The 27,973-nt window shown below is 47.2% G+C and overlaps 1 protein-coding gene and 1 long non-coding RNA gene across 5 annotated transcripts in view; one reads left to right on the forward strand and one right to left on the reverse strand.

Annotated features, from left to right (window-relative positions):
• Nucleotides 1-27,973, reverse strand: part of LOC116830622 (uncharacterized) — a 77,254-nt gene that overhangs the window by 8,341 nt on the left and 40,940 nt on the right. Inside the window, exon 4 of one of the 3 annotated variants that reach the window (XM_032790212.2) lies at nt 13,100-13,153. The exons of 1 other annotated variant lie outside the window; for it this stretch is intronic. In XM_032790212.2, coding sequence (XP_032646103.1) covers nt 13,100-13,153 — 54 coding nt within the window. Of the gene's footprint in view, nt 1-13,099; nt 13,154-24,876; nt 24,997-27,973 lie in introns of those variants that run through there. One more of the 3 variants, XM_032790214.2, reaches the window with a different exon arrangement.
• LOC142046605 (uncharacterized) lies at nt 15,429-27,935 on the forward strand. 2 transcript variants are annotated; one of them, XR_012655606.1, is made up of 3 exons: nt 15,429-16,490; nt 20,375-20,570; nt 27,621-27,935. It is a non-coding gene; the product is annotated as an uncharacterized LOC142046605 (long non-coding RNA). The 2 variants fall into 2 exon arrangements; XR_012655607.1 differs by lacking the exon at nt 27,621-27,935 and adding an exon at nt 24,654-24,848.

Here is a 27,973-nt window from a genome sequence, read left to right on the forward strand (position 1 = left end):
GCTGAGCTTCAGTTCATCTGCAAATTTGACACCATCAGCTCAGGACTAAACAAAGACTGTGAATGGCTTGCCAATTACAGAACCAGTTTCTCCTCCCTTGGTTTTCACACCTCAACTGCTAGAACAAGGCCTCATCCTCCCTGATTGAACTAACCTCGTTATCTCTAGCTTGCTTGCTAGCATATGTACTCCTGCCCCTGGAAATTTCTACTACCTGCGTCTGATGAAGTGGGTATTCACCCACGAAAGCTCATGCTCCAAAACGTCTGTTAGTCTATAAGATGCCACAGGATTCTCTGCTGCTTTCACAGATCCAGACTAACACGGCTACCCCTCTGATACTTAGCGTTACACTGTTCACTCATATTTAGCTTGTGACACTATGACCCCCAGATCCCTTTCTGCAGCACTTCTTCCTAGGCAATCCATTCTCATTTTGTATTAATGGATTTACTCTAATGGAAACTTACTTAGGACACCTGTAGACTTGCAGAAACTGCCACTGGATCTTTTAAAATCTCAAGTGGCCAGGATCTGTTTGATGTCTGATCCAAAAGATGGCCTCTCCTGCAGGACAGCACCCTTGAGCACCATGGATTCAGTAGTGGTTCAGAGGGAAGAGCACCCTTGACTGAATTGCTATTACCACTTCCTGCAGAGCTGGCGTTTTCTTTGGAGTTCAGCCTCCCATCCTTCTAGTGACCAGATGTAACCCTGCATTTGAGGGTGCAGCGTGTGGTCATCTCGCTCTAATACTCAGGATGAGGTGAAGCCCTACTGATCTCCTCCCAGAAAGGAGGACTGCCAGGTGGGAGAACAGAGTCACCTTCTGGGTCTGCCTAGTGCCTTCACCTAGTTGGGGGAGCTTTCCTACCAGCCCTCTCCTTCCCTCGGGCATCTAACTGTGCATTATGATGAGGTGAGATGACTCTTGCTGATAAAGGAGATCCAAGTCACTCCCATGTTGGCAGGTCTTTGCAGAGCTTGCCATAAACCTGCTTGGCAGGGTGCTAAGGTGCAGCCACAGCCCGATTCTTGGGGCGGTTCCTTGGAAGGCAGCCTTTCAGTGTTCGATGCTCCAAGGCAATGTAGGGTGACCAGACAGCAAGTGTGAAAAATCAGGACGGGGGTGGGGGATAATAGGAGCCTATATAAGAAAAAGCCCCAAATATCGGGACTGTCCCTATAAAATTGGGACATCTGGTCACCCTAAGGCAATGCCTCCACTGTAATGGCATTCTGGGAGGTGGGAGACTCATACAGGCCGCAGTCTAATATGGCTGCACATTCACTGCAATCATTAACCAGGGGCCTTAATGGATTAACCAATTTATTTACACAGCTGGAGAGCAGGCTGACATGCAGCAACTCAGCTGCTGACAGAAGGGCGTGCACTTGTTTGGACCCACACCTGTTCAAACACACACATCCATTTGCATACCTGCAAACTGACAGGCACACTTGCCTGCACCGGCTCACTTGCACACTCATTCCCACATTCATGAGTACACACACGAGCACACACGTACTGATCGCTCACCCTGCCCCCCACACACTGTACATGCACTCACAGGGCTTGTCTTCCCTGCAGCATTGCCCTAACTTGAGTCCCAGCCACACACAAAAGCATTCATGCGAGTGGGGTGGAGCTTTTAACCCAAAGTTGCCTGGCCTGGCAGGGGGTATCGGCTAGAGCTTGCGCGATCGCCAGCTGCTGACCCGACTGCCCCATGCAGCAATCCAGTCACTCTGTGCAGCTGGAGTGCTACTTCACCGCACAGCTAGGCTAACTCGAGTGTAGAGAGCTCAGGTGATCGCTGCAGTTAAGACATAATGTACGTTTACACAGCAGCTGCCAGTGTGAGTGGCAGCTCCTGGAGCTGTACCTGCACTCACCCTACTCTAGCCACCTCACTCAAAAAAGCAGTGTGGATGCTGCAGCCTGGACTTCAGCGTGGGCGGTGCAAGTGTGTAGGTGACTGGGGGAAGTAGGCTGGCTTATGCAGCTGGTACTGAAGCCCCTGTTGTGGCTGCATCGCAGCTGTTTTTAGCGAACTAGAGTCCAACTAGCAGGAGCTGGCACTCATACCCCCATCTACAACGTAGATGTACACTGAGCCTCAGTCACATACACCTTTTTCTTTCTGAGCCCCCCTCCCCGCAATATGCTATAAAAACTTCACGGCCCACCTGTGCCACAATAACTGTTTTTCTACATATAAGAGTCAGGGCCGGAATTAGGGGGGAGCAAGCAGGGCAATTGCCTGAGGTCCCATGCCATAGGGGCCCCTGTGAAGCTACATTGCTCAGGCTTCGGCTTCAGCTCCGAGTGGCGGGGCTTGGGGTCATGGGCTTCAGCCCCAGGCAGTGGATCTTCTGTTTTCTGCCCTGGGCCCTGCTTGGAGGCCCCCCTGAAACCTGTTCACAGCCCCCCAGGAGGCCCTGGTTGAGAACCACTGCCCTAATGCACCCATACACAAACACACACTTGCCTTGTTTATATATACTCACTCGATCACGTGGATGTCCGTTCTCCCACATGCACGCTCTTGCAAACCTCTGCCATAACAGACTGTTAATAGCATTGTATAAATGCAATAAATAAGACACCAATCTTGAAACACATTAACTAAAGAGCTAGAGAAAGTCTGGATAACGACTGGACCCAGGGGCCTCAAAGGCAGGCGGGGACACCATGCAGATTGAAGCTGACAAAAGAAATCCAGAATTCCAGAGCCCATCAGATTAGCTGCTCTGTGAAAGCAGAGGAGTTTGCAGCTGCTCCACAAATTGGGTTCCTGGCTGTCCTAACCATGAATAAAGAACCACGGAAAAAGCTAAATGGGGAAGAGATGGCGTGTTTAGGGTTCACGGCTGCAGAGCGTAGCCCCATACAGAGATAAAATCTAAAGCTACCCAGGAAACCCCAAGGACAGAAGAGGATGAAGCCAGTGCTGAACTAACACTGTAGCACAGTACTGTAGGGTGCTGTGCTAGAGATGCCATCTTTTGGAGCTGATAGAAAACCTGGGTCCTGACAGCCTAACAAACTCTTGGTCTTTGTCATAAGACCAAGGGACTTAGCCCTGGTTTCCTGGCCAAATTCAAACTCAGGTTAATTCACACACTCTGCCAGTCTAAATTTCCTTTGCAGTTTCAACTGGACATAGGAGTCTTCTTTTCTCCTTGATCAACATGGTTGCAAAGTGCTACAGTGCTATAGCTGCTGCATTGCACATCAGAGGTGGCTGCCTTTTGGTGGTGGGTGAAATTTGTAGGTCAATTTGTAAAGTCCTTTGAGGTGAAAGGCACCATGTAAAGGCTCATACAATCCCCCCACCATGTATGGAAAGGAAAAAGTCCACAGTGGAGCCCTGCAAATGACTCTCGGTGGTGCTCTGCCTTCGTAAGTGGGCAGGACCAGAGGTGTGCAGGAAGATGTTTCCCAGCCACTGCTTGCAGAGGAGCCTGCAGGTAAGTCAGGGAGAGTTAATGCTGCCTGAGTCCACATGGCAGCATTGGCGGGCACAGTGTTCTTAATGCCAGTTCCTTCTCTCCTCCCTGTCACCTCTGCAACATTGTCACAAAACACCAGAGACCTTTCAACTTCGATGTGTAAACTCAAACTGTGGGTGAGGAATCGGGGATCTAGTCCCAGCCCTGACTGGTGTGTGTCATTAAACAAGTCACATCACCTCTCCTGTGCCTCAGTTTCCCATCTGTAAAATAGGGGGATAATCCCCACTCCACAGGAATGTGCTGAGGATTAATCAATTAATGTCCATGTGCTGAGATCCACAGAAAGGCAGTTTCCTATCATTTACTCTCTTGCTTCAGGCACTTTGCAAAATATAGATCCTTAGGCAGGGTTAATTGCTGTAGCTCCATTAACTTCAATGGGGATCCAATGGTTTGCAGCAGCTGAGGATTTGGAGTGGATCAAAGAATATTCCTCTTTACAAACACAAAAGCCCATCCTCCAATGTCTTTCCCTCAGAAAGATTTAGCTTAGTCTGGGATAATATCCAAAATACGTCTCCTGAAAGAACTTAACTTTGGGACCACGGTTATGCGTAAACACAGTTCCCTCTATCGGAGTTAGGAATGAAATCCCAGATCCAAACACTCCCTCGCTTGAGGGATTTCAGATCCAGAGCTGAAGTCTGCAGCTGTGGCCTATCCCTAACGTTTACAGACATCTTGCTGACTTTTCTCCACACCCTTCTGTACAATCATGGAACTCTCCAGGTCTTTTCTTCCATCAGCTAAGAGCTGCCCAGCACCCCTTTCACACTGTACAGCAATGTTGCTAGGGCCAGTCCGGCTTGTGAAGGTCACATAAACACACCAGTGTCCTCGTAGAAGGGAGGGATATAAAACAAAGCTGCCAAGTGTTTGCAAATGTGTTTGCAGAGTTGTCAGGTGGCAACTGGCAGTGCTACAAAGGTGCAACCAGACAATAATGTGAACTTCTTTGGAAAGACCTTCAAAGAGGCCTAACAGATGCCCAGGAGAGCAGGAAATGTGCCAGATCTGGCTTCTTGCTGACGCCATCCTACAAGATAAGCCTTTTCCTCCCCTCTTTTTGGCACAGTACTGTGCCTTTGAGAAAGCTGATCACAGGCCTTGCTTTAGCCTGCCTAATAAGCTAAGGCCCAGAGGGCATGTGATGAAATGAGAACGGCAATACATTTAGCAAGGCATGTTTCTGAATGCAATATGGCTAAAGCCACGTGGCTCACTTGCCATGGAGACTAAATGAAGACCTGCATTCTGGACACTGCTCTCACAATGCTCCCATGTACCAGCCAGTGCGGAGCACGACAGGGTCACAGCTCATCTGCTTTGCCCCTCTCTGCTTTGGAATAGCTAGTGCCCCAGGGGGTACTAACTAACAAGCTGCAGCCTATATAGTGCAGACACTGCAATTATGCCTGTGAAGAGGGCACAAGGCGGGATCTCCTTGCACACCCATGTATGGCCAAGAAACAACCTAGTCCTTATTCTCTCAATTACAACTTCACCAAGTCTTCCCTGATCACCTGTCTGTACTCTGCTGAAGTTACAGTGCCCCCCTGTGCTCTTCCTATGACAAGGAGATCCACCCCCGCCCCTCACAAGGCAACATGGCCTGGGTCTGACACTTACGCTCACTTTTAGTTCCATTCAGAGGCTGGCCCTGGAACCTGCAGAGCAATGGCACCAATTGTTTTGCACATGCTGCGTGCTTATATATGACCTCCATCCTCCACTCTGTAAGCCCAGGGCAGTGCAATTCCACGGAACTAGGTAGTTTGGCACAGAGGAGATTATCCTTTCAATTTAGAAAGAATCCAAATTAACAGTGCAAAGTGAGTATTAATCATCCTGGCATAACTAGACCGCTGGCACAGTGCACTTGCCTGTGGACAAACAGCCTCGGTCATGGAAGCCGAGTACCGTAACCGGGTGTAGGATGACACGAGGTGCAGACGGAAAGAGGATTACTCTGCTGTGGATTGCGTGAGCGTGACTGGGAGCTAGGTTCTCACAAGCCTCTCAAACAAAGGGGAGCCTGGAAACAACTGCAGCAGCACTAGATACAGTGAACAAGGAAAGTGCCCCACCACCTCTGATTTTACTTCCCGCCGGCAAACAGAAGAGTTCTGATGGAGCACCACTAGCCACGGTGCAACCCTCATCCCCTCCCCAAACATTCGTGCTGTGCCACCTCATGGGCCACTCATTCCCAGAACCCACCAGGTGACCTCACAGGCCCCATGCCTAGTTGCATGACCCCATACCTCCTTCTCAATTCCTCTGTGAAACCCTACAGGTCTCTCCCACCACCTCAGTTGAGATCCCGCAGGCCCGTTTCAATTCCCCCCCACAACCGTCACAGGCCTGGGCTTTTTACTCCTTTGCTGCAGCTCTCCATGTGGACAGTGCTTTCCAACTCATCTTCTTCACAAGTCCCTCCCATAGCAGTACAGCAGCAAACATCAAGGATGGCGCCTCCGTTGGTGCTGGGCCAGCCTCAGGACGGGCAGGGTTTCAGTTTGGAGGAGGAGCCAAATATCCAGGTACTTTTCTGGATTCAGATTCAACAATGTACTGAAAATCTCAAGGAGAGTTAGGGCAACCTGAATATCCGCTTCCCACTCCTTTCTCCACGAGCCATCGGAACTCCTTACGGTACACGATAGCGCTGTCAGCCTGAGCTCCCCAGAAGGGAAGGAAAGGGGTGTCACACTACACGGTAGGGGATAAACAATGATGCTCCCTCACTAGAGCCATTCCTCCCACATCCACGTGATTAGGACGGAGGGTCTTGAGACTAAAGCACAGGATTGAATTCACCTCATTAAAGACTTCTGGGTTCTGTTTCTGTCTCGCCGAAGGTCACCCAGCGAAGCTTTGGCAAAGTCACTTCACCTGTCTGTGCCTCAGTTTGCCTCTCTGTGAAATGAAGATCATGACATTTACCGGTCTATGAGGCTAAATTCATGAACGCTTGCAAAGCACTCACAGATGTGCAAAATGCCATTGCCCTCTAGCTCCTTGGGAAGGCACATTCTTTGCGCCTCATTGCAGAGCAGAGATCTGCATCAATGATGCTCTGTCACCTGGAATACTTCTCATTTGCAAACAGTGCAGGCCTTTGCCAAAGGGGCTAAGGCCGGCACATCTTCCTTTTGGCTCCAAGATGAAAGGTTCTCTTGTTGTAAGGGAAGAGAACATGGTGCGGTTCTGCAGCAGCCGTTTAGGATACAGATGCCAAAGATAAGAGGCAGGGAAGTCATTCCCGGGACCTGGCCCCTGTCCAAGCAGGGGACATTCTCAGGCACTGATAAGACTGAGGCAAGAACAAGGGATTTTATGTTCTGATTTTTATTCCCTATTTTATTTTCACATTGCAGAAAACATCTCCCTGATCGGACAGATTATCAGATTGGCCCAAAATCCACACTCCCTCTCTGCCTGCCCCCGCAAGAGCTCTTGAGACACACAGGCACTTAGACGTTGTGTTCTCTACATGCCTGTTGCTGCTGAGATAAACACAGCTCTGTCAGGCTCCCATTCAGGGCTCCTGCACGCACGGTAAGTGAGTGAAGAACAAAGAAATAATGCAGGATGATCCCCAAGAGGCAGGGGACAAAAGATTCTCCAATATTATCACGCAGCCACCTTCCTCGGCCAATTTGATGCCTCCTTTCACACACTCACACACGTTATACCCACAGACACACACACACGCTATTCCGTATGCGCATGTACACCGCACAAAAATGCACTGCTCACATGCACTCATGCAAATCCCTAACACACACGTTACACACGCACATCCCTGCACTACACCACAGCTGCATATAGACATTACAAATGTTGCACACAGAGAAACACAATGCGCATTTTACCACACCTTGTGCACATGCACCCCCATTACATATGAAGGTATTGCCTGGACACATACTGCAAATATCCATTATGCACACATCATATTTCACACACAGTTTGTTACCTCCTATTTATTCGTTCGCCCCTGCCTGTGGTGGCAATCCTCCTACTCCATTATGCCTTGAACCCTCTCTGGGGTCTTTTCTTCCACCACAGCACCTGGTGCCTCAGGGTTGCTCCGCTGGTGCTCCTGCAAGTGTTTCCTACAAGGGCAAGCCACTGCAGTGTTTGGGGTTCCATTAATCCGCCTAGGTTCTTACACATGTCACATCAATAGCCTGTCACCTTGCTGAAGAAAAAGAGGCGCTGAGCAGGATGGAAGGGCTGCGGCCTCACATGCCCTGAGCTGGCACAAGGAAAGTAGCGTCTTAGTGCAACTAACCAGGTGAGACAAAGTCCATGCAAAGGTAAAGCCCAGGCGACGTCAGCAGCCCACGCCAGGGAGCACACACGTTTCTAAGTGCTAATGCAGCACGCGTACTCCAGAGCAGAAGGGCCTAAACCACTGCCGCTCATCCTGACCTGTACTCAGCGGTGCTACTTTTCACAGGATGCTCTCACGTCTCGAATATTCCCGGGGTGCTGGCAGAATCCTCACAATATCTCACTGAGACATAACTACACTGGTAATGGAGCCCCGAAGATGTCATGTCACAACCACCATTTACAAGAACAATATTTCTGAAATGGCAACTCTCTCATGGAGGTGTACGCTGCCCTCCTGTAGAGCCTTACATCTGATATCTCAAAGTGCTTCCCTGACATTATACTGCTAAGCGTCGAAATGCCTTGGGAGGTAGATCAGTATCACTGTCCCAATCTCAGAGGGGGAAACTGAGGCACGGAGAGGTGAAGTGATTTTTCTAAGACTATTCAGCAAGTCAGTGGCAGGATTAGGAACAGAGCCCAGGAACCCTTGATCGCAGGCCCCTGTACAAAATGATTAGACCACATGCCTCTCCACCTGCCTACATTTCAGGCTGACTCCGTTGCAATCTCTCCTTATACTGCTACAGAATGTGGGCCGTTGCTAGCGATCTGAATTTAAAGAGGGTTTGCAAGCTCCAGCTGGGACCATCTTCTTGTTCTGTGTTTGTACAGCACTTAGTATGATGGGGTCCTGGTCCTTGACTAGGGCTTCTTATCGCTACTGCAATGCAAACTGATCTCACTTAGGGACTTATGCATCTAACCTGCTTAGGCGCTTCTGAAAATCCCACCAGGTGCACACTGGCACCTAAGACCTTGAAAAGCTGGCCCCAAATGACCATTTTTGCATCAAAGATGAACATATATTTGGAATGTGAAATTTTTGCCTGCTTCTAATGTCAAACCATTCTTACTTAGAAATACTCCCATTTCCACTCAGGACCCAGCACTCTCAGTGGGAGGAGCAATCATCTCAGTTCACTGTGAAGATCACTGACTTCCGAGTTGGATTCATGGGCCACCAAGAACAGCAAGCCACACACAGGAGTGGAAATGCAACTGGCATCCTTCCAGCAGCCCAGCCTCCTCCCACAAGCGGTAATCATGGAAGCACTGATGGTAAATAGAGCCTTCACCTGTAAAAGCAGCAAAGAGTCCTGTGGCACCTTATAGACTAACAGACGTTTTGGAGCATGAGCTTTCACGGGTGAATACGAAGTGGGTATTCACCCACGAAAGCTCATGCTCCAAAATGTCTGTTAGTCTATAAGGTGCCACAGGATTCTCTGCTGCTTTTACAGATCCAGACTAACACGGCTACCCCTCTGATACCAGAGCCTTCACCTGTGATTCTGATCCTGCCCCTCCTGGATGGTAGAAGAGAGTAGAAAATGTTCGGGACCCCTACGTGAACAGACTGTCAATGCCTCCTTTGCTGGGGCAAGTTTACTACTCATCTTCAACTATGCAAGAGTCTTACTACAAAAGAAACTTTTACTCAGTGATAGAGACCTATGCAAATTACCATTCAGTGTCTCATCGGCTTTCTCCAGGCAAGCTGAGTCAAGGACCTAGCAAAAAAGTTTCCAGGGCCACTAGTCAGCCACTATAATCCTGGATCCTTCTAAGTTAGGTTTCAGGTTGTGCCGTGGTACAGACAGAACCCTTGCTGCTTAGACAGTTGAGCTCTGTAAGCATCCTGCTAGGTCTCTCTGCCCCTTTTATACTGTTCAGCACCAAGTACTCCTATCCCACCAGCTGAAGGGGGAACAGAAATGCCCTGAACTGACTCAGATTCTTCTCATACCAAACCCAGAAGGTTGTTATGGGCATCTTTCAAGGCCCTCCCCTCTGAGTCACACACGCTTCAGTCCTCTCTCCCATATTCTTCAACATTTATATGATGCAGTTAGGGGAAACAGTGTGACCACAAGGGCAGAAGTGCTACTCCAATTAACGGTGTCTCCTGATATTCAAAGTTCTTAATGGCACTGGGTCTAGCTATCTGAGGGCCACCTCTCCCTCTCAAATATGACTTCCCACAACAACAACTACATTCCACTGGAAAAATGAAACTATTGTCAGGGGGAAGAAATGAGCATGGGGTACAGAACTCTGACAGGATCTGGGCCTACACTACGGAACTCACCCCCCACAAAAGGTAAGGATGACCAGGAATGTCACTTCATTCAGAAACAAATGCAAAACCTTTCATTGACCTGGTTTCCCCTCAATATGTTCTTCTCACGTACACAAAACCCCAACAATCTAATCACAAGACCTGCTTCTTCCTGCAGAGCAGCAAGAAAGAAAGGTCCTAATATTGCTTCTTATTTTACATCCCTGGATGGTGTCATAAGAACTCAAATGGACAGACTTCTACTTCTGCGAAGTCCATGTGAGTTCCGCCAGAACAAGGACTGAGTAAATGCTTCAGGAACTGGACCAATACAAGAGAAGTAATACTTTGCACTCTGATAGGGTCTCTCACCTAAGGATCTCAACATGTTTTAAATATTATCTCCATTTTATAGATGAGGAAAACGAGGCCCAGAAAAGTTAAAGAGATTTGCCCGAGGTCACACAGTGAGGCAGTGGTTTCTGATCCAGCTCTAACCACAACACTACCTTTCTAACATTTGGTTCTTTTTCTGAATTAAACCTCCAAATGGCTTCCTTTTAGCCCATCGCCTATTAGGACTGCACTGTTATTTATCAGCAATACTGCTACAGGACTGACCCAGCCCAAGCCCCTACTGAACCAATGTCACACAAAACCAAGGCAACCACCCAAATCGTCACTGAGCATATGGCACTAAAAGTCTTATGGGTAAGAAGCTGGTTATGGGGCTAGACAACAAGACTGGTCCAGTGGTTGGGGTACCCCTCAGACTTTGGTGACCTGAGTTCATTTCCCTGCTCTGACACAGACTAGCTGGGTGATCTCAGGCAAGTCACTTAGTTCTGTGGTGCCTCAGTTTCCCAGATGTCAAGTAGGGATAACAGCACTTCACAGGGGGTGCTGAGAATAAATCCATCCAACACAGTGAGGCATTCAAATCCTATGGTAATGGGGCCCACATAAGTACCTCAGATTGCGAGATATCCTTATCCCTGTTTTCTTTGGGTGACTTCAGAAGCATGAATCTCATCCCACCTGTCAGAAAGGTTGCGCTCTACTTGTTTGTTTTAGTGAGGCCTGATACGGGCTCAATAGGGAGGGAAGGAATAATTTGGTCTCAGATGCTCCAAGGCATATGAAGGGAGCTGGAGTAATGAGCTCAGAGTGCTCAGGGAAACCTCCCTTGAGTCTCTCACCTCCCTTAGTAGGTGCCACTGAAATCCATGGGGAGCTGTTACCCAGTAGCACAGGAATAACCACCAGCCCAGGGACAGAAAAGACAAGCGGACCGAAAGTGTGTGCACATAAGGTGTATGGAAAAGAAGGAAGCTGATAAACAGCTTGCACCAAAATACAGGGGCCACAACTAGACTGGCAGCTTGTGTGTGCAGGACAGATACAGCCCTGGAGAAGCCCAATACTGGAACAGCAAGAGCTGGTTGCTGGGAAGGAGTGAGCTGCAGTGATAGAGCTCTCTAGAGATTCAGGCTGGAATAAGAAGGGGTGCACTTAAAGTCAGGATTAAGAGACATGATAAGAGTTGTGCTGGGTCACAGTGGGGGTTCCTGCAGGGCAGGACTGAAGGGCCTTGGCAGAGGAGATAAGTATAGAGGTTGGGAGGAAATGATGGCATGGAAAGGTAGTGCAGCAGATGTGGGTACACAGAGGGCCTCAATGCTCCAGTTCTTTTGGGGTGAGATGTCATGAGGATACAGTGTAAACCAGGAAGACACTATCATGCATGTTGGTTTGCATTTGCCATTCATCACCTACAACTGTCTAATTGTTGAATGCAATTACTGCAATGACAGTGGCTGTTTTTACACAAGGGACATTTGCTTTCTTCTCTCTGGTTAGCTGATGGTGTTGTTTTCGCCTGTATATTACTGTTACACTGCAGATCATTTGGGACTCAGCTGTTAGCCGACTGAAGCATTCCGTTTAGTCTCAGGAATGCTAGAGTGTGAGATATCATACACAAATCTCCCACAATGCCCTATGGATATAATTGCTAGTTGCATATTGGTAAACGGTATCTAAGTATCAAGGGATAGCCTTATCCACAAAAACAACAAGGAGTCCGATGGCACCTTAAAGACTAGCAGATTTATTTGGGCCTAAGCTTTCATGGGTAAAAAACCTCACTTCTTCAGATGCAACATTCTGAAGAAGTAGGTGTTTTACCCAGGAAAACTTATGCCCAAATAAATCTGTTAGTTTTTAAGGTGCCACCGGACTCCTTGTTGTTAATATGGAGTTAAGATACCTCTGAATGAGATGGTGATTAGTCAAAGTGTCAGCTAGAACAAAGTCAATGTATTAGGAGATTATTGTGCAAACCTTCCCATGCAGCTCTGCCAATGGACCTCAATGCCAATGTCCCCTTGGAGAAGGGCACCATGGTCCAGCGGCAACCTGGGTTCAATTCTCTGCTCTACATCAAACTTCCTATGTTACTTTCTACAAGTCACTTAGCCTCTCTGTGCCTCAACCCCTCATCTGTAAATTGGGGCTAATAGCACTTCTCTGCCTTACTAGGGTGTTGTCAAGATACATTCATAAAGAATGTAAGGCGCTCAGATACTCTGGTAATGGGGGCCACATAAATACTTAAGATAGTCCTGACCTGCAGCTCCCATCCCCGGTTATTCCAGTCCTGAGTCCCACACAATTCTCTTTAGTTGTAACCTGCTTCCTCCTACTCTGTATCTGGAACTCCCAAACAGCCCTGCTAATGCATCTCACCCCCGCACTGCTATAGCCCTGTTATCGCAGACCTGGTCCCCTCCTGACCGAGCAGGATCAGACGCGCTCTATTGAAGAGTGGCTTTGTGCAATTACATGCATTTAGAGGATGCCATAGAGTTTCTCTTCAAGCAAGATTTGACCCCCAAGGTCTCCAGAGCGGAAAGGCCAATATATGATCGCCTTTAGCACTCCTCCTCAATTATGTTGATGATAGTCCAGGCTCGGAAAAATCCTCCAGATCGACAACTCAATGGAAACCAATCCCAAAGGATACGTCCACAAACCAACTCTCATTTGTAGAGATTCAAAGGGTGCCACCTCATTCAGACACATCTGGAAACACACCGGAAATGGGCAACTTACGCGAATTTTAATAACTCTTGTTTTTGCTCCACAGTTCTTCTTGAGCAGCATCTTCTGGAAGAGAAACAGAATGCAAGGATTAGTAGCACTGGTGTGGTGGGAACAGACACAAAGCCTGTATGGAGTCACTTTACGTCAAACAAGATGGATGGTTCAGAGGAGTAAGATAAGACAGGAATACCAGATCAGACCAGTGGTCCATCCAGCATACTGTCTTTGATGGTGGCCAATACCAAGTACTTCAGAGAACAGTGAAAGAAACCTTCTAGAAGACAATTATTGAAGAATTCGCCCACTGGGGAAGATTTTTTCCCTACTTCCCATCAATTAGTGATTCTCCTGAAGCAGGAGAGTTTATATTCCTTTTGGAAGAAAAAATTATCCTATTTAATGTAAGTGTGGATGTTCTCATTATCTGTATTTATTTTTATTATATTTATGTAGAGTTACATCATAGATTTTAAAAGCACCTACCTGTACTCAAGGCTCTAGGTTCCTCTGGCAGGTATACAAAAAGCCATCACACTTGTCATAAAATATGGAACCATACACCTTGAACGGGAGGAATTTGTTACAGAGAACAGCTACAGAGACAACCAGGCTTCCACACAATTTGTGTCCCAGCTCTGTCTCCTTTGTTCATCAGGAAGTTTTATACAGCACTTAGAAAAGTAGGGGCTGAATAACATCAGAGTTAGTCCAAAAAAATCTGACACAAACTTTTGTAGTTGGAAAATAAGAGCTTTATTGAAAACTAAATATTTTATGGAAAAATATTTCAGAGAAATATTTCAATTTTTCAAAATGAAAAATTTGAAGGAAACACCAGTTATTTTATTTATTTTTGCATATAAATAGTGGATTTCCCCCCCCTTTCTGTTTTCCACTTTTTAGTAGCTGGAAAACAGTAACAAAGTATAGAAAGGTGTTTTCTTCCTCACTTTCCTACACTTTGCTATTGTTTTTCAACTTGAAAAACGTTACCCCACTTTCTGTCTGATTTCCAACTTTTGCCAACTGGAAAATAGTAACAAAGTGAGAAGACTGGGGTACTCCCCAGTTTTTCACACTTTTTTAAAACCTCTCTCTTCCCTTTTCCAGTGTAAAAAACAGGCAAAATATATAAAGGGGGAACAAAGCATCTGAAAACTAAAATAAAAAATAAAAAAACCACAAACACTTGGTTAAAAACAAACTGAAACAAAAGTAAACATTTGAGGTTAAAAAAGTTTTTTGTCCTGAACAAAACAACAAATTCCCATGGAAACCAAAAATTTTTGATCCACTGGGAAAAAATTATCCCATTTTTTCACCAGCTCTAAGTAATCTACTGCAAGTAAACACTTTTAAAATGCTAGTACAAACAAAGAAAACAAAGCAACTTCCCAAAACTTGGAAAGGGAAGAAAAAGCCACCCACCACCAGCACAAATACCAGGGCAGGGCATTCAGCCCCCCCGCAAAAACATCCCTCCTCAGATACCTGGGGAAAGAGATAGGTCTTGCAGTATGTCTTGAAAGCTAATAGAGTTGGGGTTGTTTGGACCAAGTACATTTCAAAGTGTAGGTGCCCTGAGGACTGTTAATAGCTGTGTGACAAAGTTCCTCCTCTACCTTGGTGGGTCCTGCGCTTCTTGGCAGATTTGCTCACCTCAGTGATCTTCCCCACAGTCTGGGTCAACTCCTCCTGTGTCTGATCAGGAGTTGGGAGGTTTGGGGGGAACCCGGGCCCACCCTCTACTCCGGGTTCCAGCCCAGGGCCCTGTGGATTGCAGCTGTCTATAGTACCTCCTGTAACAGCTGCATGACAGCTACAACTCCCTGGGCTACTTCCCCATGGCCTCCTCCAAACACCTTCTTTATCCTCACCACAGGATCTTCCTCCTGATGTCTGATAATGCTTGTCTCCTAAATCCTCCAGCAGTACACTCTCTCACTCTCAGCTCCTTGCCTTCTTGCTCCCAGCTCCTCACTCGCACTCCTTCTCCTCTGGCTCCTCCCTGCCTGACTGGGGTGAGCTCCTTTTTAAACCCAGGTGCCCTGATTAGCCTGCCCTGATTGGCTGCAGGTGTTCTAATTAAAGTAGCTATCTCCACTGCCTTCTAGAAAGGTCTTAATTGGCTCCAGGTGCCTTGATTAACCTGGAGCAACTGCCATTTGGTTACCATGGTCCTAGGGATTTGTTTAGCCTGGGGCTAACATACCTGTTTATCAGTACTTTACTGTAGCCATCTGGCCCTGCCCCATCACACTGACAAATACAATCAGTTACTTGCCTGAATCCACCATTTTCACTGGCCATTTAAGGGCTTTGTCACAGCTACACATATTAGTTCCCGCCCCAGAATTCTCCCCCTATAACCACAGCCTGTGGTGTCAGTGCAGCCCCAAGCTCTCTAACCCTGAAGGGACTCCAGCAGCGATTAGCACAAGCTAGGTGCAAGCAGACAAAGAGAACTGCTGAACTAACTCAGGCCTGTGCCATCCGGCTCAGAGTAATTCTTTGGGAATTCCTATAAAACAATGCAGGGCTCCATTCCCAGCACTGCTGCAAGGGAGTTATTGTAAACTTGGTATTTATTGAGAGGTGACTGCCTGTTTTTAAGACCCTTCTTGATTGCTGAGTGAGATGAGGGGAGGGCAGGGCAGGGAACCTAGTGGGGCTAAATGTTCTTTTACAAAGAGACCGACTGCATGGTACAGGGTATGCAGAAGCAAAGAATCGTGGGGTCTCACAAGGTTTTGTAAGCTTCTCTTAAAAAGCCACTGTGTGATGTCTCACTCTCACCTTATCTACCCACTGGCTGGGAGGGTAAGGTGAGTCCTCCCAAGCTCTGAGGAGAGGAACTGCCTACAAGGGGGAGCAGCATGGTCTAGTGGTGAGAGCCTAGGTTTTCATCCCACCTCTGAGAGGGGAATGTTGCTAAAGCAGGGAACTGGGCAGTCAGGACTCCTGGGTTCCAATCCCAGCTCTTATAAACTGTGTGATCTTGGGCAAGTCACTTGACTTGTCCATGCCTCTGTAAAACTGAGCTTATACTTCTCAGCAATCCCCGAGAGGGGTGGGAGGGAGTTACAACACTTAATTCAATGATGCTTGTAAAGCATTTTCCACAGCTGAAAGGAGCTATAGAAGAGCGAAGCATTGTCAAGCAGCCTGCTTAGCCCAGCCCCTGCTTGCAGGAGGCAAGCATGGTACCTCCCAGTCTCCCCTGCACAGCTTCCACTGATTCAAGATGGATTCCTTTACTCCAGCAAGGTAGCATGTATTCAAATCACATCATTCCAAATAGCCAGCTTAAAATTAGCATGGACACCAAGGCTCTGATGTTTACTCAACCCAGCCCCTGACTAAATGGGGGATAATTCACTGTGACTGCAGCTGCACTTACGTAAGTATCTAATGCTCTTAAAGAAGCAGCCAAACATTACTTGACTAAATACTACATATTTTAATGAACTGGCTTAGGGGGGAGTGAAGAGATAGATGGATAGACAAAGTCCAGTGAATGGAACTAGTATTGCTCAGCTGTCTCATAAGCCCTATACTGCTAACAGATAAATGGAAATTCTCTTTTACGTAAAGTAGTAGGGCTAAGCTTTAAGAGTGAGAAGATCTTAGTTCCATCCCTGCTTCTGCTATGAAGTTCCAAGTAGCTGTGGTAAACAGCATGTTGGTAGCTATGAAGTCCTAGGCAGCTATGGACTCGTTACTTGGTAAGGACCTCTCTAGTATGCCCCCTCCTGGACTTTCCCTGGGTACAGAAGTAAAATGTAAGGATGAGAGAACTCCAAGAGGATCTGAGGTTTGGATAAGAACTGGTGCATCTCAGTCCCTTCGATTCTCTGCCTGTCACACATAATGGTCTAGTCTCCTGTGGACTGTAATAGTTTGGTCTCGTTTTAGTTGTCAGATCAAGTGTGTGGCTGTTGAGGGGTGCGGGTGGCCTGTGACGTACAGAAGGTCAGACTAGATGGAGCTGGTGGTCCCTTCTGGCCGAAACTCCATGCCTCTATGTGTGTCCCAACCAGGCTCTTGGGTCTGCAAAGTTGGGCCATAAATCTCTGCTGTCCAGCTTCTGCTTGGGAGAGCAACTGTGTCGCAGCGTTTCCGCTTTGCCATGAGGATCAAGGAGGTGCAGAAGGGCATGAAATGGTGGGGAGTTAAATGTTTTTGCCCCTCAAAATAAGGGTGGGTCCAGCTCTTATTTTATCCAATGAAATTTCTTGCTGCTTTGCTCCTGATAACGTTGCCATCACCCCTCTCCATGGAGGGCTGCAGCATCCCAGCAATGGTACAATTACAAAATAAAGTCAACCCTCTTTGTATGGTTTTACATCCCTCTGGTTCCCTGTTCCAGAGCCAGTTCCCTGCCAAGCCCAAGCGCTGTCTTTCAGATTAGGAAGCTAAAGCGTGCTGCTGCCTAGCAACAACATGGGCACTTTCCAAGGCAGTCCCTTCTCATCCTGGCTCTGTAGACCTTTTGGTCCGGCTCTGAGAAGCAGACACTCATTAATTCATAGACATATAGGTAGAGACATGGCTGAAGTAACATTAACATAGCTGCATGACTTGGAGCAGTTTAAAGCTGGGGGAAAGGCCTGTAAGAGGCACGCCCAGTTACCATTAATTTCCCATTTTGAAGATGGGGAAACTGAGGCAGAGTGGTTACGTGATTTTCCCGCAGTCACAAACTAGCAAATGAGTGACAGAGCTGGGAATAAAACTGGATGCTGATTCTGACCCAAGACTATCCTTCTTCCCTTGGCAATAAAGGAATGGGATGAAAGAGGCACCTTTCCTACTCCCAATCCCTTATTTAAACTAAAATGTCCTTCCTGTCGACCTCAAATTGGCTGTAGGCTTTAGAAGCTGAACTACAGTTATCAGAGCAATGAAGAACATATTGTAATAGGCCAGTGGCTCCCAAAGTGAAGGCAAAAACAAATTGACTGAAGAAAAGAAAAATTTCTTCCAGGACTGCATGCTGAGCCACTCTGAAGTGAAGGCTGAATGAGCTGACTGAGGGTTAAATTTCTGAGCACAACATAAGCAGTTCAGCCTAAGAAATCCTCCCGCCCACTCCACCTCCTGCACACAAGAGCACGCATAGCGATCCCCTTTATCCCAGACCGGGATTTAAAAGAAAATTGCAGTGATTCAATACAATCACTTAGAGAGTTACATAGCCACTGAATAAAATATTGCAACTAACCCATGACCCCCTAGAACTTGGCTGTATATCACAGCCATTCATAGTGGCATGTAAACAGCAGAGACAAAACACTGAGCCTGCTGCTCTTAAAGCACCACCCTCCTAAACACTTGTGCTACAGCAGAAATCTCCATGTAGGCATTAGCAGTATAGAGCCTATGACATGTTTTGGAGCAGTTCTGTTTCTGTCCAGTAGAAGTCACTGCACGTTTATGTTTATACAACCCCACACAAGCTACCATGCTATCACGTTCTTTGCAATCTATATTAACAGACAAAAAACATAATTACCCTTTAAGTTAAGGTTGCTTCACTAATTAACATGAATGTTAAAAGATACGAATTCTAAATCATGTTACAGTTTTTAGAAAATGGGCACTTAAAACTATGGAAATGAACAGTGAAAGGAAAGTGCAGTGGCTTAATAATCAAATTCACTTGCAGCTGAGACAATCTCTTCAATGTACAAGTGTAAAATATCACACTACACTTTGAAAACTAGCCTTAACTCTCTATCAATATGTCTATTTAGCCTCAAATATTTCTACATGAAACAATTTTTAGAAATCTTGGTTTCATTTTTACTATCTCTACAACTTAAAACAAACCAAAATAGATTGTTTTGTTCTTTTTTTTAACAGCTGGGCTTCTTTCCACTCCAAAGTTGCACTCAGTAGAACAAAAATTGGTTTTTACATCAATTTAGTTAAATTGGTGCAAACTCATGTGTGAAGAATCTTAATTCAGTTTAATATTGGTTTACATAAATTTAATTTAAATGAACAAGAGATCAGTTTAAGATCAATTGAAATAAACCAAGTTGAAAGTGAATGGAGAATGTCCATCTAGAGGTTTTGCACCAGTTTAATGAAAATAATTTTAAAACACACCTTGTAGTTTACCTGCTGTTAACTGTATGTGCAGATCAGGCCTTCGTTATAATATGAGGAATGTCAGATCTGCCCTTCCCTGGTTTTGTGGAGGACTGGGAGTGGTCTCAGCTTTTATCGAAGGTGTGTGGGTTTTTTGTCAGGGGTTAGAGTTAAATAGGTGTTACAAAGAAGCAAAAAAATTTAAACAGTCTGATTAAAAGTCACTTGTCCTCAGCCAGGTTTACTTTCCATGCTAGAGAGGATATCATACCCTTACTAGTTCTCCAGTAGTCCATAGAGTCTTCTATGAAAAACACGGCAGGCAAGATCTGGTTTTCTAAAGTAAAAATAACATGCAGGGAAACAATTGTTGGAAAAGGACTTTTCAGGGTTTGTTTGTTTTTTAATCCATCATAAAGAAGTAAAAAAGGCAGAGACCATTTTCCCCACTTTGCAGGTCATCTTTAAAGAAGCCTCCGGTGTCTTGCCCTGTGCATTCTGCCTTCTAAGACATCCTCTTTAACTTGTGAAGCAAAGGAAACGTATGGCACTTGGAGACATCACTGTAACTGGCCATTACATTTTTTAAGCATAGCAGAAGCTTTCAAACTTGCAGAGAGTGGGGATCAGGAGGATTTTGGGCTGAGAGAGAAGGGAGAATATTGGGTAAGCAAAGGGGAGAGGAAATATATAAGAAGAACTGGATGGACCTGTGGAAAGGTTGAGGACTAGATTGCTCAGGGGACTGGCAATGGGCAATCCTTTTACCTCTAGATCAACAGGCTAAATTAGACCCAGGGCACTAGCTGTGGAAAGCCATGGTCCTCCAATGGCTCCTTGGTGTCTGATCCAAAAGGAGTGGGGGGCTCACAGTCCAGGTCCCACTGGGTGGGCATCCACATCACCAAAACCATGACACATGGCCCCCTTGTTGGCAGAGCCATCAGAGAAGCAAAGGACTCAATGGGGCCACCAAAAGAGCTCCCGTCTTGCCCTTTGAGCTGGGATGAGACAGATGGCCAGGGTGGGAGAAGCTCTCCTTGTCCAGGGTTCAGCCTCCAGGGCTGTCACTTTTCAGGGGCACTAATCCATTTTACAGACAACAACTGCCACTGCCAAAAAGTAAAGTGCAGCATGTGACCAGGTGAGGTTCCTCTAGGGCAACCACACAGTGTCGCTCCTCTGCAGGCGCTCCAGGAGACCAGGATACCAGACCCATCATTAGAGTGGGAACAGCAACCCACCACACCCCAGCCAACGGCACCAGCGAAGAAACAAAGCGACTCCCTCCCACCTCCCCAGCAATTACTGTGTTTGGCCCGGCGTGCCGAGGGTTAACATCCGTGCAAGGGAGGGAGCAGCTGCAGCGTGGTGGACAGATGAGGTCAGGCCCCAGCACAAAGTGGCTATTGTCCGGCACGCTGCTGCTGCAGGCTTCTGCTTGACCAAGTTCCACCTACGTCTCCCCACATAGCAGGGCGCAGGCAGGGTCGGGGTGCGGGGATGGGATGCCCATGCCATCTAACACGCTGCAGCCTCACCCCATCCCTCTCCCCATCAGCACAAAATGGGATTTCCACTGGACTTTATATAAAACAAGGCCAGAAAAAACGATTGGGGATGTGGGGATAGGCCATCTCCAATAACTGGCCAAGGACTGCCCTCCCATACACTGCCCTCCCTGCCAGGAGCTTGCCAGGCACAATCAGAGCTCAGCATCAGACCTGGCTCCTTCAGGTTCTCCTTCCCCTGCACTCCACAGTTTCTCCATAAAACCATCTCAGAGCCTGACTCCCTGCACCTTGTGCAGTCATGTACACCACAGCAGAGCGGTACCAAGCTGCCAGATCACAATCAGGAACGATTGAACAATTTGTACAGTGGGGGTGCTGAGGGCTATTGAACTAAACTGTAAACTATGTATGTGATGGAAACTACTTCGAGCATGAGGGTCCTGCAGCGCCCACAGTTCCAGCACCTCTGATCACAATAGTTGTGCTTTGCACTGGTGTGAATCACTGCGCGGGGTGCAGGGCAACAGAAAACCAAGCCTCACTTGTCTCTTCATTTCATTTACTTGGCAAGAGATTTCCCCAAAGCAGAAGGCAGGTTTCATCTTTTTGTGAGTCTGGAGAGAACAAAGAGTGATTTCCCTATTGTCAAGACTTGGGTTGGATGTTTGGTTTTTGAATTCCTTAGCACTAAGCAATGTTGCTAGAGCTTGGGCACAAATGCTTCGGTCTGGTGAGGAGCCTATAATGCAAAAAAAACATGGGGGGAAAGGTCAGATTTCACTGGTGTAAATCTGGAGTAACTCCACTGGCTCCAGATTTACACCAGGTAGTGGGATCAAAATCAGGCTCAGACTGGATAGTGGGGGGAATCAGAGAGGCAAGTCGACAGATGCAGATTAGACAGATTATTAATTAGCTAGATTAGATTAGACAGATAGGAAGACAATAGATGGACCATTTTGCTCCGCTCAACACAGGAATCAAGGTGGGTTAAGGAAGGCAGGCTAAGGCAGCTTTTCACCACTTTTACACCTCCCCTATTCTCAGGGCTGCCTTAATTTACCCCAGGCTACCCCTAGGGGCCATTGAGGCAGCTGGGAATAGCTAGAGGCCAGTGTCACTGTGGTCATGTACTCTTTCCCTCAGCTATGCCCCTTACAGCAGGAGAAGGTTACGGGAGGTGGGGGGGGGGGGTGGGAATCAATCCCTTGCTCTAGCCCAATTCCACTATATGAAGGAAATTCCCCACCGTGGAATTATACAAACCGCCAGGTTTGTATAATTTTTTGGTGGTGCCCAGAATGGGTCCAAGATGAGCCATCACGTCCATAGGATGGGGCCCCATGCTTCAGGGCGATGTGGGGTCCAGAGCAGTCTGGGTGGTTAGTGTGGGGCCTGGCACTGGCAACAGCGAGTGACCCAGCCCCAGCCGGCTCCCAGCATCAAGGAGTTGGAAGCCGGAAAGAGGCAGGGAGGGGGCTTGGTGGAAGGGGTGAAATGGGGGCAGGAGGGAGCAGAGCAGAGGCAGAAGGAGGCGGGGCAGTGGCTTGGGGGAAGGGGTAGAATGGGGGCAGGACAGAACCGAGGCAGGAACAGGCGGGACAGAGCGGAGCAGGGCAGGCTGGGTCCGTGTTGCTCGTTGCTGCCATTGCCAGACCCCCTAGTAACCCTCCAATCTGCCCTGGACCCCACGGCCCCTTGAAGCATGGGGCTCCCCAAAGTGCATGGCCCAGGGCAGTTGCCCCGGTCCAGCCTATGGATGGGATGGCTCTGAAACTATAAGCCCAATCACTGGTGGAGCCAGGCCCACGTTCCTGAATATTGGTGGAGCACGGGCACCACGGGCCCATACAACTCACCGCCTATGTTTCCCAGTGGCTAGATCCACTGGCTTTATGGCTAGCACAACAATGAACCAAGCTCTGTGAGCTCATGTCCCACACTTGGACTTGGGTCTCTGCCCAGGGCTAACACTGCAGAGTGCTGTCTTTCACATAAAATGTTACACCAAAATGTCTTTGACCCAGCTCTGGGAGCTGCTCAACTAGACCTTACAGACATCCTGGGACTTTTGGAAAAGGAGTATGGGATAATTCAGTTATCCTGGCCCATCCCCCATCTTTCTGTCTTGCAATAAAATAGATTCTAACATCCCTGGCTGCATATGAGCTATTGCTGCATGTTAAATGGCTGCTGGATTCACCTACACAGTCACCGCACTGGTAACCCTACTGAAAAATAATACACTATCAGTCCATAACCCCGGGGAGAGGTGGGTAGGGAGGTAATACTAGAGTAAGCTGCAGTGATTTTGACCTTTACCATGGAATACCAATGAATTTCTTTAAAGGAGAATTAGAGAGACAAGGTGGGCGAAGTAATATCTTTTATTGGACCAGCTTCTGTTGGCCCAAGTTACACACAGTTCTTTTTCAGGTCCCAGAAGTTGGTCCAATGAAAAACATTACCTCACTCACTCTAATAGCTTGGGACCAAGACGGCTACAGCACCACATACATGTGAGGGAGTATCTCTTTCTTGTGTACGTATTATTAATTATAGATTTCCCATTATGCTTATCTCCAAAGATAGTATCTGAGTTTCTCAAAACCATTGATGGACATGGCATCACAACACCCACTGGAGGGAAGGAGGGAAGTATTACCACCCCATTTTACAGATGGGGCAGCTGCTGAGACACAGAGCTCAAGGAGCACATTTTCCAAAGGGTCCGTTAAATGTGGGAGCCTTCATTTTTGGGTGGCATATTGGGCCTGCATTTAGGAGATATGAGCACCTACAATTCCCCTTGATTTTAGTTACAGTAGTGGATCTTCAGCATCTCTGAAGATCAGATCCTATGTGTCATCTGAGGTTAGAGAGTCAAAATCAGAGGGCACATGAAAATTTGAGCTTAAGTATGGAGAAGCAGCTACTTCACTACACACAAAATTCTCCCCCACTCCACCCCAGGGAGAGGATGAGAGACTAAACAAATCACAGATGACAGATGTTAGTCACCTTAGTTAATGCACTACTGGAAGGCGCTCAGATGCTATCATGAGAAGGACACTGTAAGAACCAATCTAGAATAGAACAAAATAGACTAGAACCCTAATTTCTGCATCACAGCTCGGTGAGGTCTGCAATCTGACAGTGCTTCTGGATCCCATCTGTTTTTAAAATCTAAGATAGCATTAGTGACACCAGACAATTCCACAGACTTTTTTGGGAACCACCCTTGAATATCACTTGGAAGCTACAGCTAGTACAAAGTGCAGTTACCCACTTGCATAGAGCTATGATCTCTCTAGGGAATGGATTGGCTGAATGTACATAAGTGACTGACTCTCTATTGTTCCTGGATTGTCTCTATGACGTATGGGCTCCAGGTACCTTTATAGCCAGCTCATGTCCTTATGCACTGCTGAAACTGGCAAGATCAGCAAAGGCATCTTTGCTAACATCCCTAAGATTTGATTTCTGAGGCCAGGGAGCTGCACATCCTCAGGGGAGAGCCCTCAGCTCTGCATTCACTTCCTGATTTGACCTGACAATTTGGCCTGTGCCCGTTGATCTGCAGAGCGTGTCATCAAGTCCATCTATTCACTTACAGCCCAATATTAAAGTCATTTCTCAGTTTTCTCTCGGGCCTTATGCAAGCAAAACTCCATTTGCTCAAGGAAATGCCCTGTTTGAAAACACAGACACCTGGAAGGTTGAAAAATAAACACGGAGGCAGCATTCATTAAATCCCTTTCACTCCAGCTCATCTGTACAGTATGTTCGAAGATTAGCCACTGCTTAGACAACAAGTTAACTCTCCTGTTTGCCAGACCCTGCTGAAAAGTCTGGTGCTCTGGTTTCACAGCTGTCAAGTCTGGAAGGGGGCTCTTCAGAAACAGTTCACAGGCTTCTGATTCATTGTTGCCAATGTGACATTTCCTCCCCAGGTTCCTGGTGCCAGGTCCAGTGCAGTCCATAGGGAATGTCCAGTCTCGCCTAGCATATTATCTGATTTCTACATGGTTCATCTCACTTTTGCAGTCACCACCAGAGACCCTTGGAAATATAAACGAATAAGTCCTGGCTTAGATGTGAGCTGCAACCCTGCCAGCAATGTTTCCATTGGTGTAACAGCGCTGGCAATGGCAGACATCTGCCCCACTTTCTTGCTCCCTTTCAAGTGCTGCAGCACCACAAAAGAGAAGAGAATTCGGGGGTACCTCTCAGCCATATGGCCCAACATGTGCCCATCCAAGGTTTTCTTGTTAGTTTGCATGATGACCCTGAGTGCTGTAACACAAACCAGGCAATAGAGTAAATTAAAGTGTATATGTAGGATTGTTCCTTCAACAGCAACACAGGGACTTCTCGGGCTAGGGAACCTCCACTGCAGTCCCTGGACGGGAAAGAAATCACTGCAAGAACAGACTTCTCTGTCAACTGTTATCTTTTAGGTGGACATCAGGAGGGACAGAGTTCAGAAACTTCTGCTCCCAAAATAAAGGTCACTTACAACTTAAGCTAAAGGAGGGGCTTATTTAGGTTTCATGGGCAACATAATTACATACAACTGAGCAGGTTCTCTCCAGGAGAAGGAAGCATAGACACACACAAACAATCAACACAAATGCCTAGCAGTTGTACTGGGATTTCTAAAGTTAATCAGATATGAGTGCCGACCTGCAAATAGCACTGGGACTTAGAAGCAATACAGGCTGGGGCCACTAGGGGGTGACACTATCATCTATACTTGAGACTAAGCCCTTGCCAGAAAAGCAACCAGCTAACAGGATGCCCTTAGGAAACACAGGTTAGGTGACTGCATTATGCGGAGCACAAGAGGCTCAAGAATGTAATGATGTGCCCCTGCAGTTATGCTGTTCAGGCACTAGATGTCCCTATACTGCATAGATGTTTCTAAAAAGGGAATGGTCTCGGGAAATCAACAAAAGGTGGAAACGAACTTGTTTTGTTGGTAGTTTGCTGCTTTCTTCCACAGTAAATGCCTGCTGATCAAGGAAGTCTGTGGCCCTGTATATTATGATGGGAAAAGTGATTACCTTAGCCTCAACAGTGCCCAATGTTTGTTAACAGCGCCAAAATGTACACTTCTGGCGTCAAAATAAAATCCCTTCAATTGCTCCAAATCAAAACTTTCCCCTCCAGAACTTTAGGAGCCTTTGCAATGCACTTCTTCATGTATATATGCAACACTGCCCTCTGCTGAATGGAAAGTCAGACCTGCTGACGCCTTTCTGCATACATAGCCCTCTAGTGGCTGGAGGACCCTAGTGATTATAAATAATAGATTATACAGGTCTGTCGCATCTTAGGCGGGGGTTCCGTTCCGCGGTTATCGCGTAAAGTGAAAACTGTGTATAGTAAGAACCCCAAGCCCTTTAAATCCCGCCAGCAGCTCCGTGGCGGGGAGCCCCGTGGAGCCCTTTAAATGCCCCTCCCCATCCAGCCGCCGGAGCTGCGGGTGGGATTTAAAGGGCTCTGCCAGGCTTCCCTCCACGGCGGGGAGCCCGGTGGAGCCCTTTAAATGCCCCCCCTGTCCTGCTGCCGGAGCTGCAGGTGGGATTTAAAGGGCTCCGCCAGGCTTCCCACCCTGGTGGGGAGCCTGGAAGAGCCCTTTAAATCCTGCCCTCAGCTCCGACAGCAGGACGGAGGGGGGGGGACATTTAAAGGGCCCAAAGCTCCACGGTGGCTGGAGCCTCGGGCCCTTTAATTTGCCCCATGGGCTACCAGCCACCTCTGCAGCTGGGAGCCCCCTGAGTGATTTAAAGGCCCTGGGACTGCCAGCCACAGCTGGTGCCCCAAGACCTTTAAATCTTGAGGCCATGCCCCCTCTGGAACTCCAGGCCTTTCAGCGTAAAGCTGAAATCGCGCATGTTAAATGCGCGTAAGTTGTGAGAGACCTGTAATAGACTAGTACTGGGACTTAGGGGGCTAGCCGAGGACTCCAGAAACCCATGTGCAATTCCGTGCTCCACTACAGACTTCCTGTGTGACCTTGGGCAAGTCACTTACTCTCTGTGCTGCAACACTCCATCTGAAACTTGGAGACAATAGCACTTTCCTACATCAAAGGAGTGCTGGAAGGAGAAATACATTAAAAATTGTGAGGCACTCATGAAAAATCAAAATTGAAGGAACCTCCAGAGGAAAAACAGAAGGTTTAAACCCCCCAAATAAGCCATTAAACCATCTCATTGCATACTGTATTATACTATAAAATATACCAAAGAAGGTCTTTTATGAAAGCTTATAATATTCTGAACTTGATGGTCACTACAAGACACGTATACAGACCATGGTTATAAATTTATGAATTTGTCTGTATAGAAAACTGTGCTCACAAACTCCAACTCCACCTCTCTGCAAGGTGGTGAGCAGCTAAGCAAGGAGAGGCGCTTCCCAAGTCAGATGTCTACATGGAACTGGCTTCAAATAACCATCCAATGTCCAGCCCAGGACAAAAAATGATGGACTGTTAACGTTAATGGGAAGACACTGAGACATCTTGGCAATCATGCCAAGAGGGAATTCCCCATTGTGAATAACCATGAGACAACATGGTCCGAGAGAGGGGGGAGAAAGGAAAAAGCCTTTAAAAAAGAAGCTTGGAATGGAGGCTGGTCATCCAGCAACTGAGAACAGCATCTAGGTGGATCCATGAATGCTGGATCCCTCTTATACCTAAGTGGGTACTCTGGGAAACTGTTCAAAGGCATTAGGTAGCTTGTATTAGAAAAGGAATGTTGTCTAATACCAAAGTGTAAAGCCTGAGGTTGCATCTTTATGTTTATTTTCTGTGCAACTTGTATATGTTTGCTCTCCCTCACTATCTGATCTTTGAATCTGCTGGTTTTTTATTAAATAAACTTTTGCTTTATTTTTATTCTAAATAGGTCTCCATTGTGCAAACTGTGTGGAGTATGTGTGCCAAAATGAACTGATACCTGGAAGGCAGGTTTCACGCCTTTGGAGGTTACAGATCGGAAGGGAATGGTCAACATGTCTGGTACTGAAGAACACAGGGAGGACAGATTTGGGGAGACCCGGTACAGGATGGACTGTTCGCATCATCCTGCAATGAGTAACTAGGCTGGTGAGCACCAGGCTAAGACCTTATGCTTGTGGGCTGGCTACTGGTGTCAGGGATCTGAACAGGGCGGGCACAACCCATTAGGCGACCTAGGCGGTCACCTAGGCTGCAGACATTTGGGAGGCAGTGACCATGGCGGCCGGATGTTCGGCCGCC

Source organism: Chelonoidis abingdonii, chromosome 3 (assembly GCF_003597395.2).
Source record: "Chelonoidis abingdonii isolate Lonesome George chromosome 3, CheloAbing_2.0, whole genome shotgun sequence".
Classification (NCBI taxonomy): domain Eukaryota; kingdom Metazoa; phylum Chordata; order Testudines; family Testudinidae; genus Chelonoidis; species Chelonoidis abingdonii.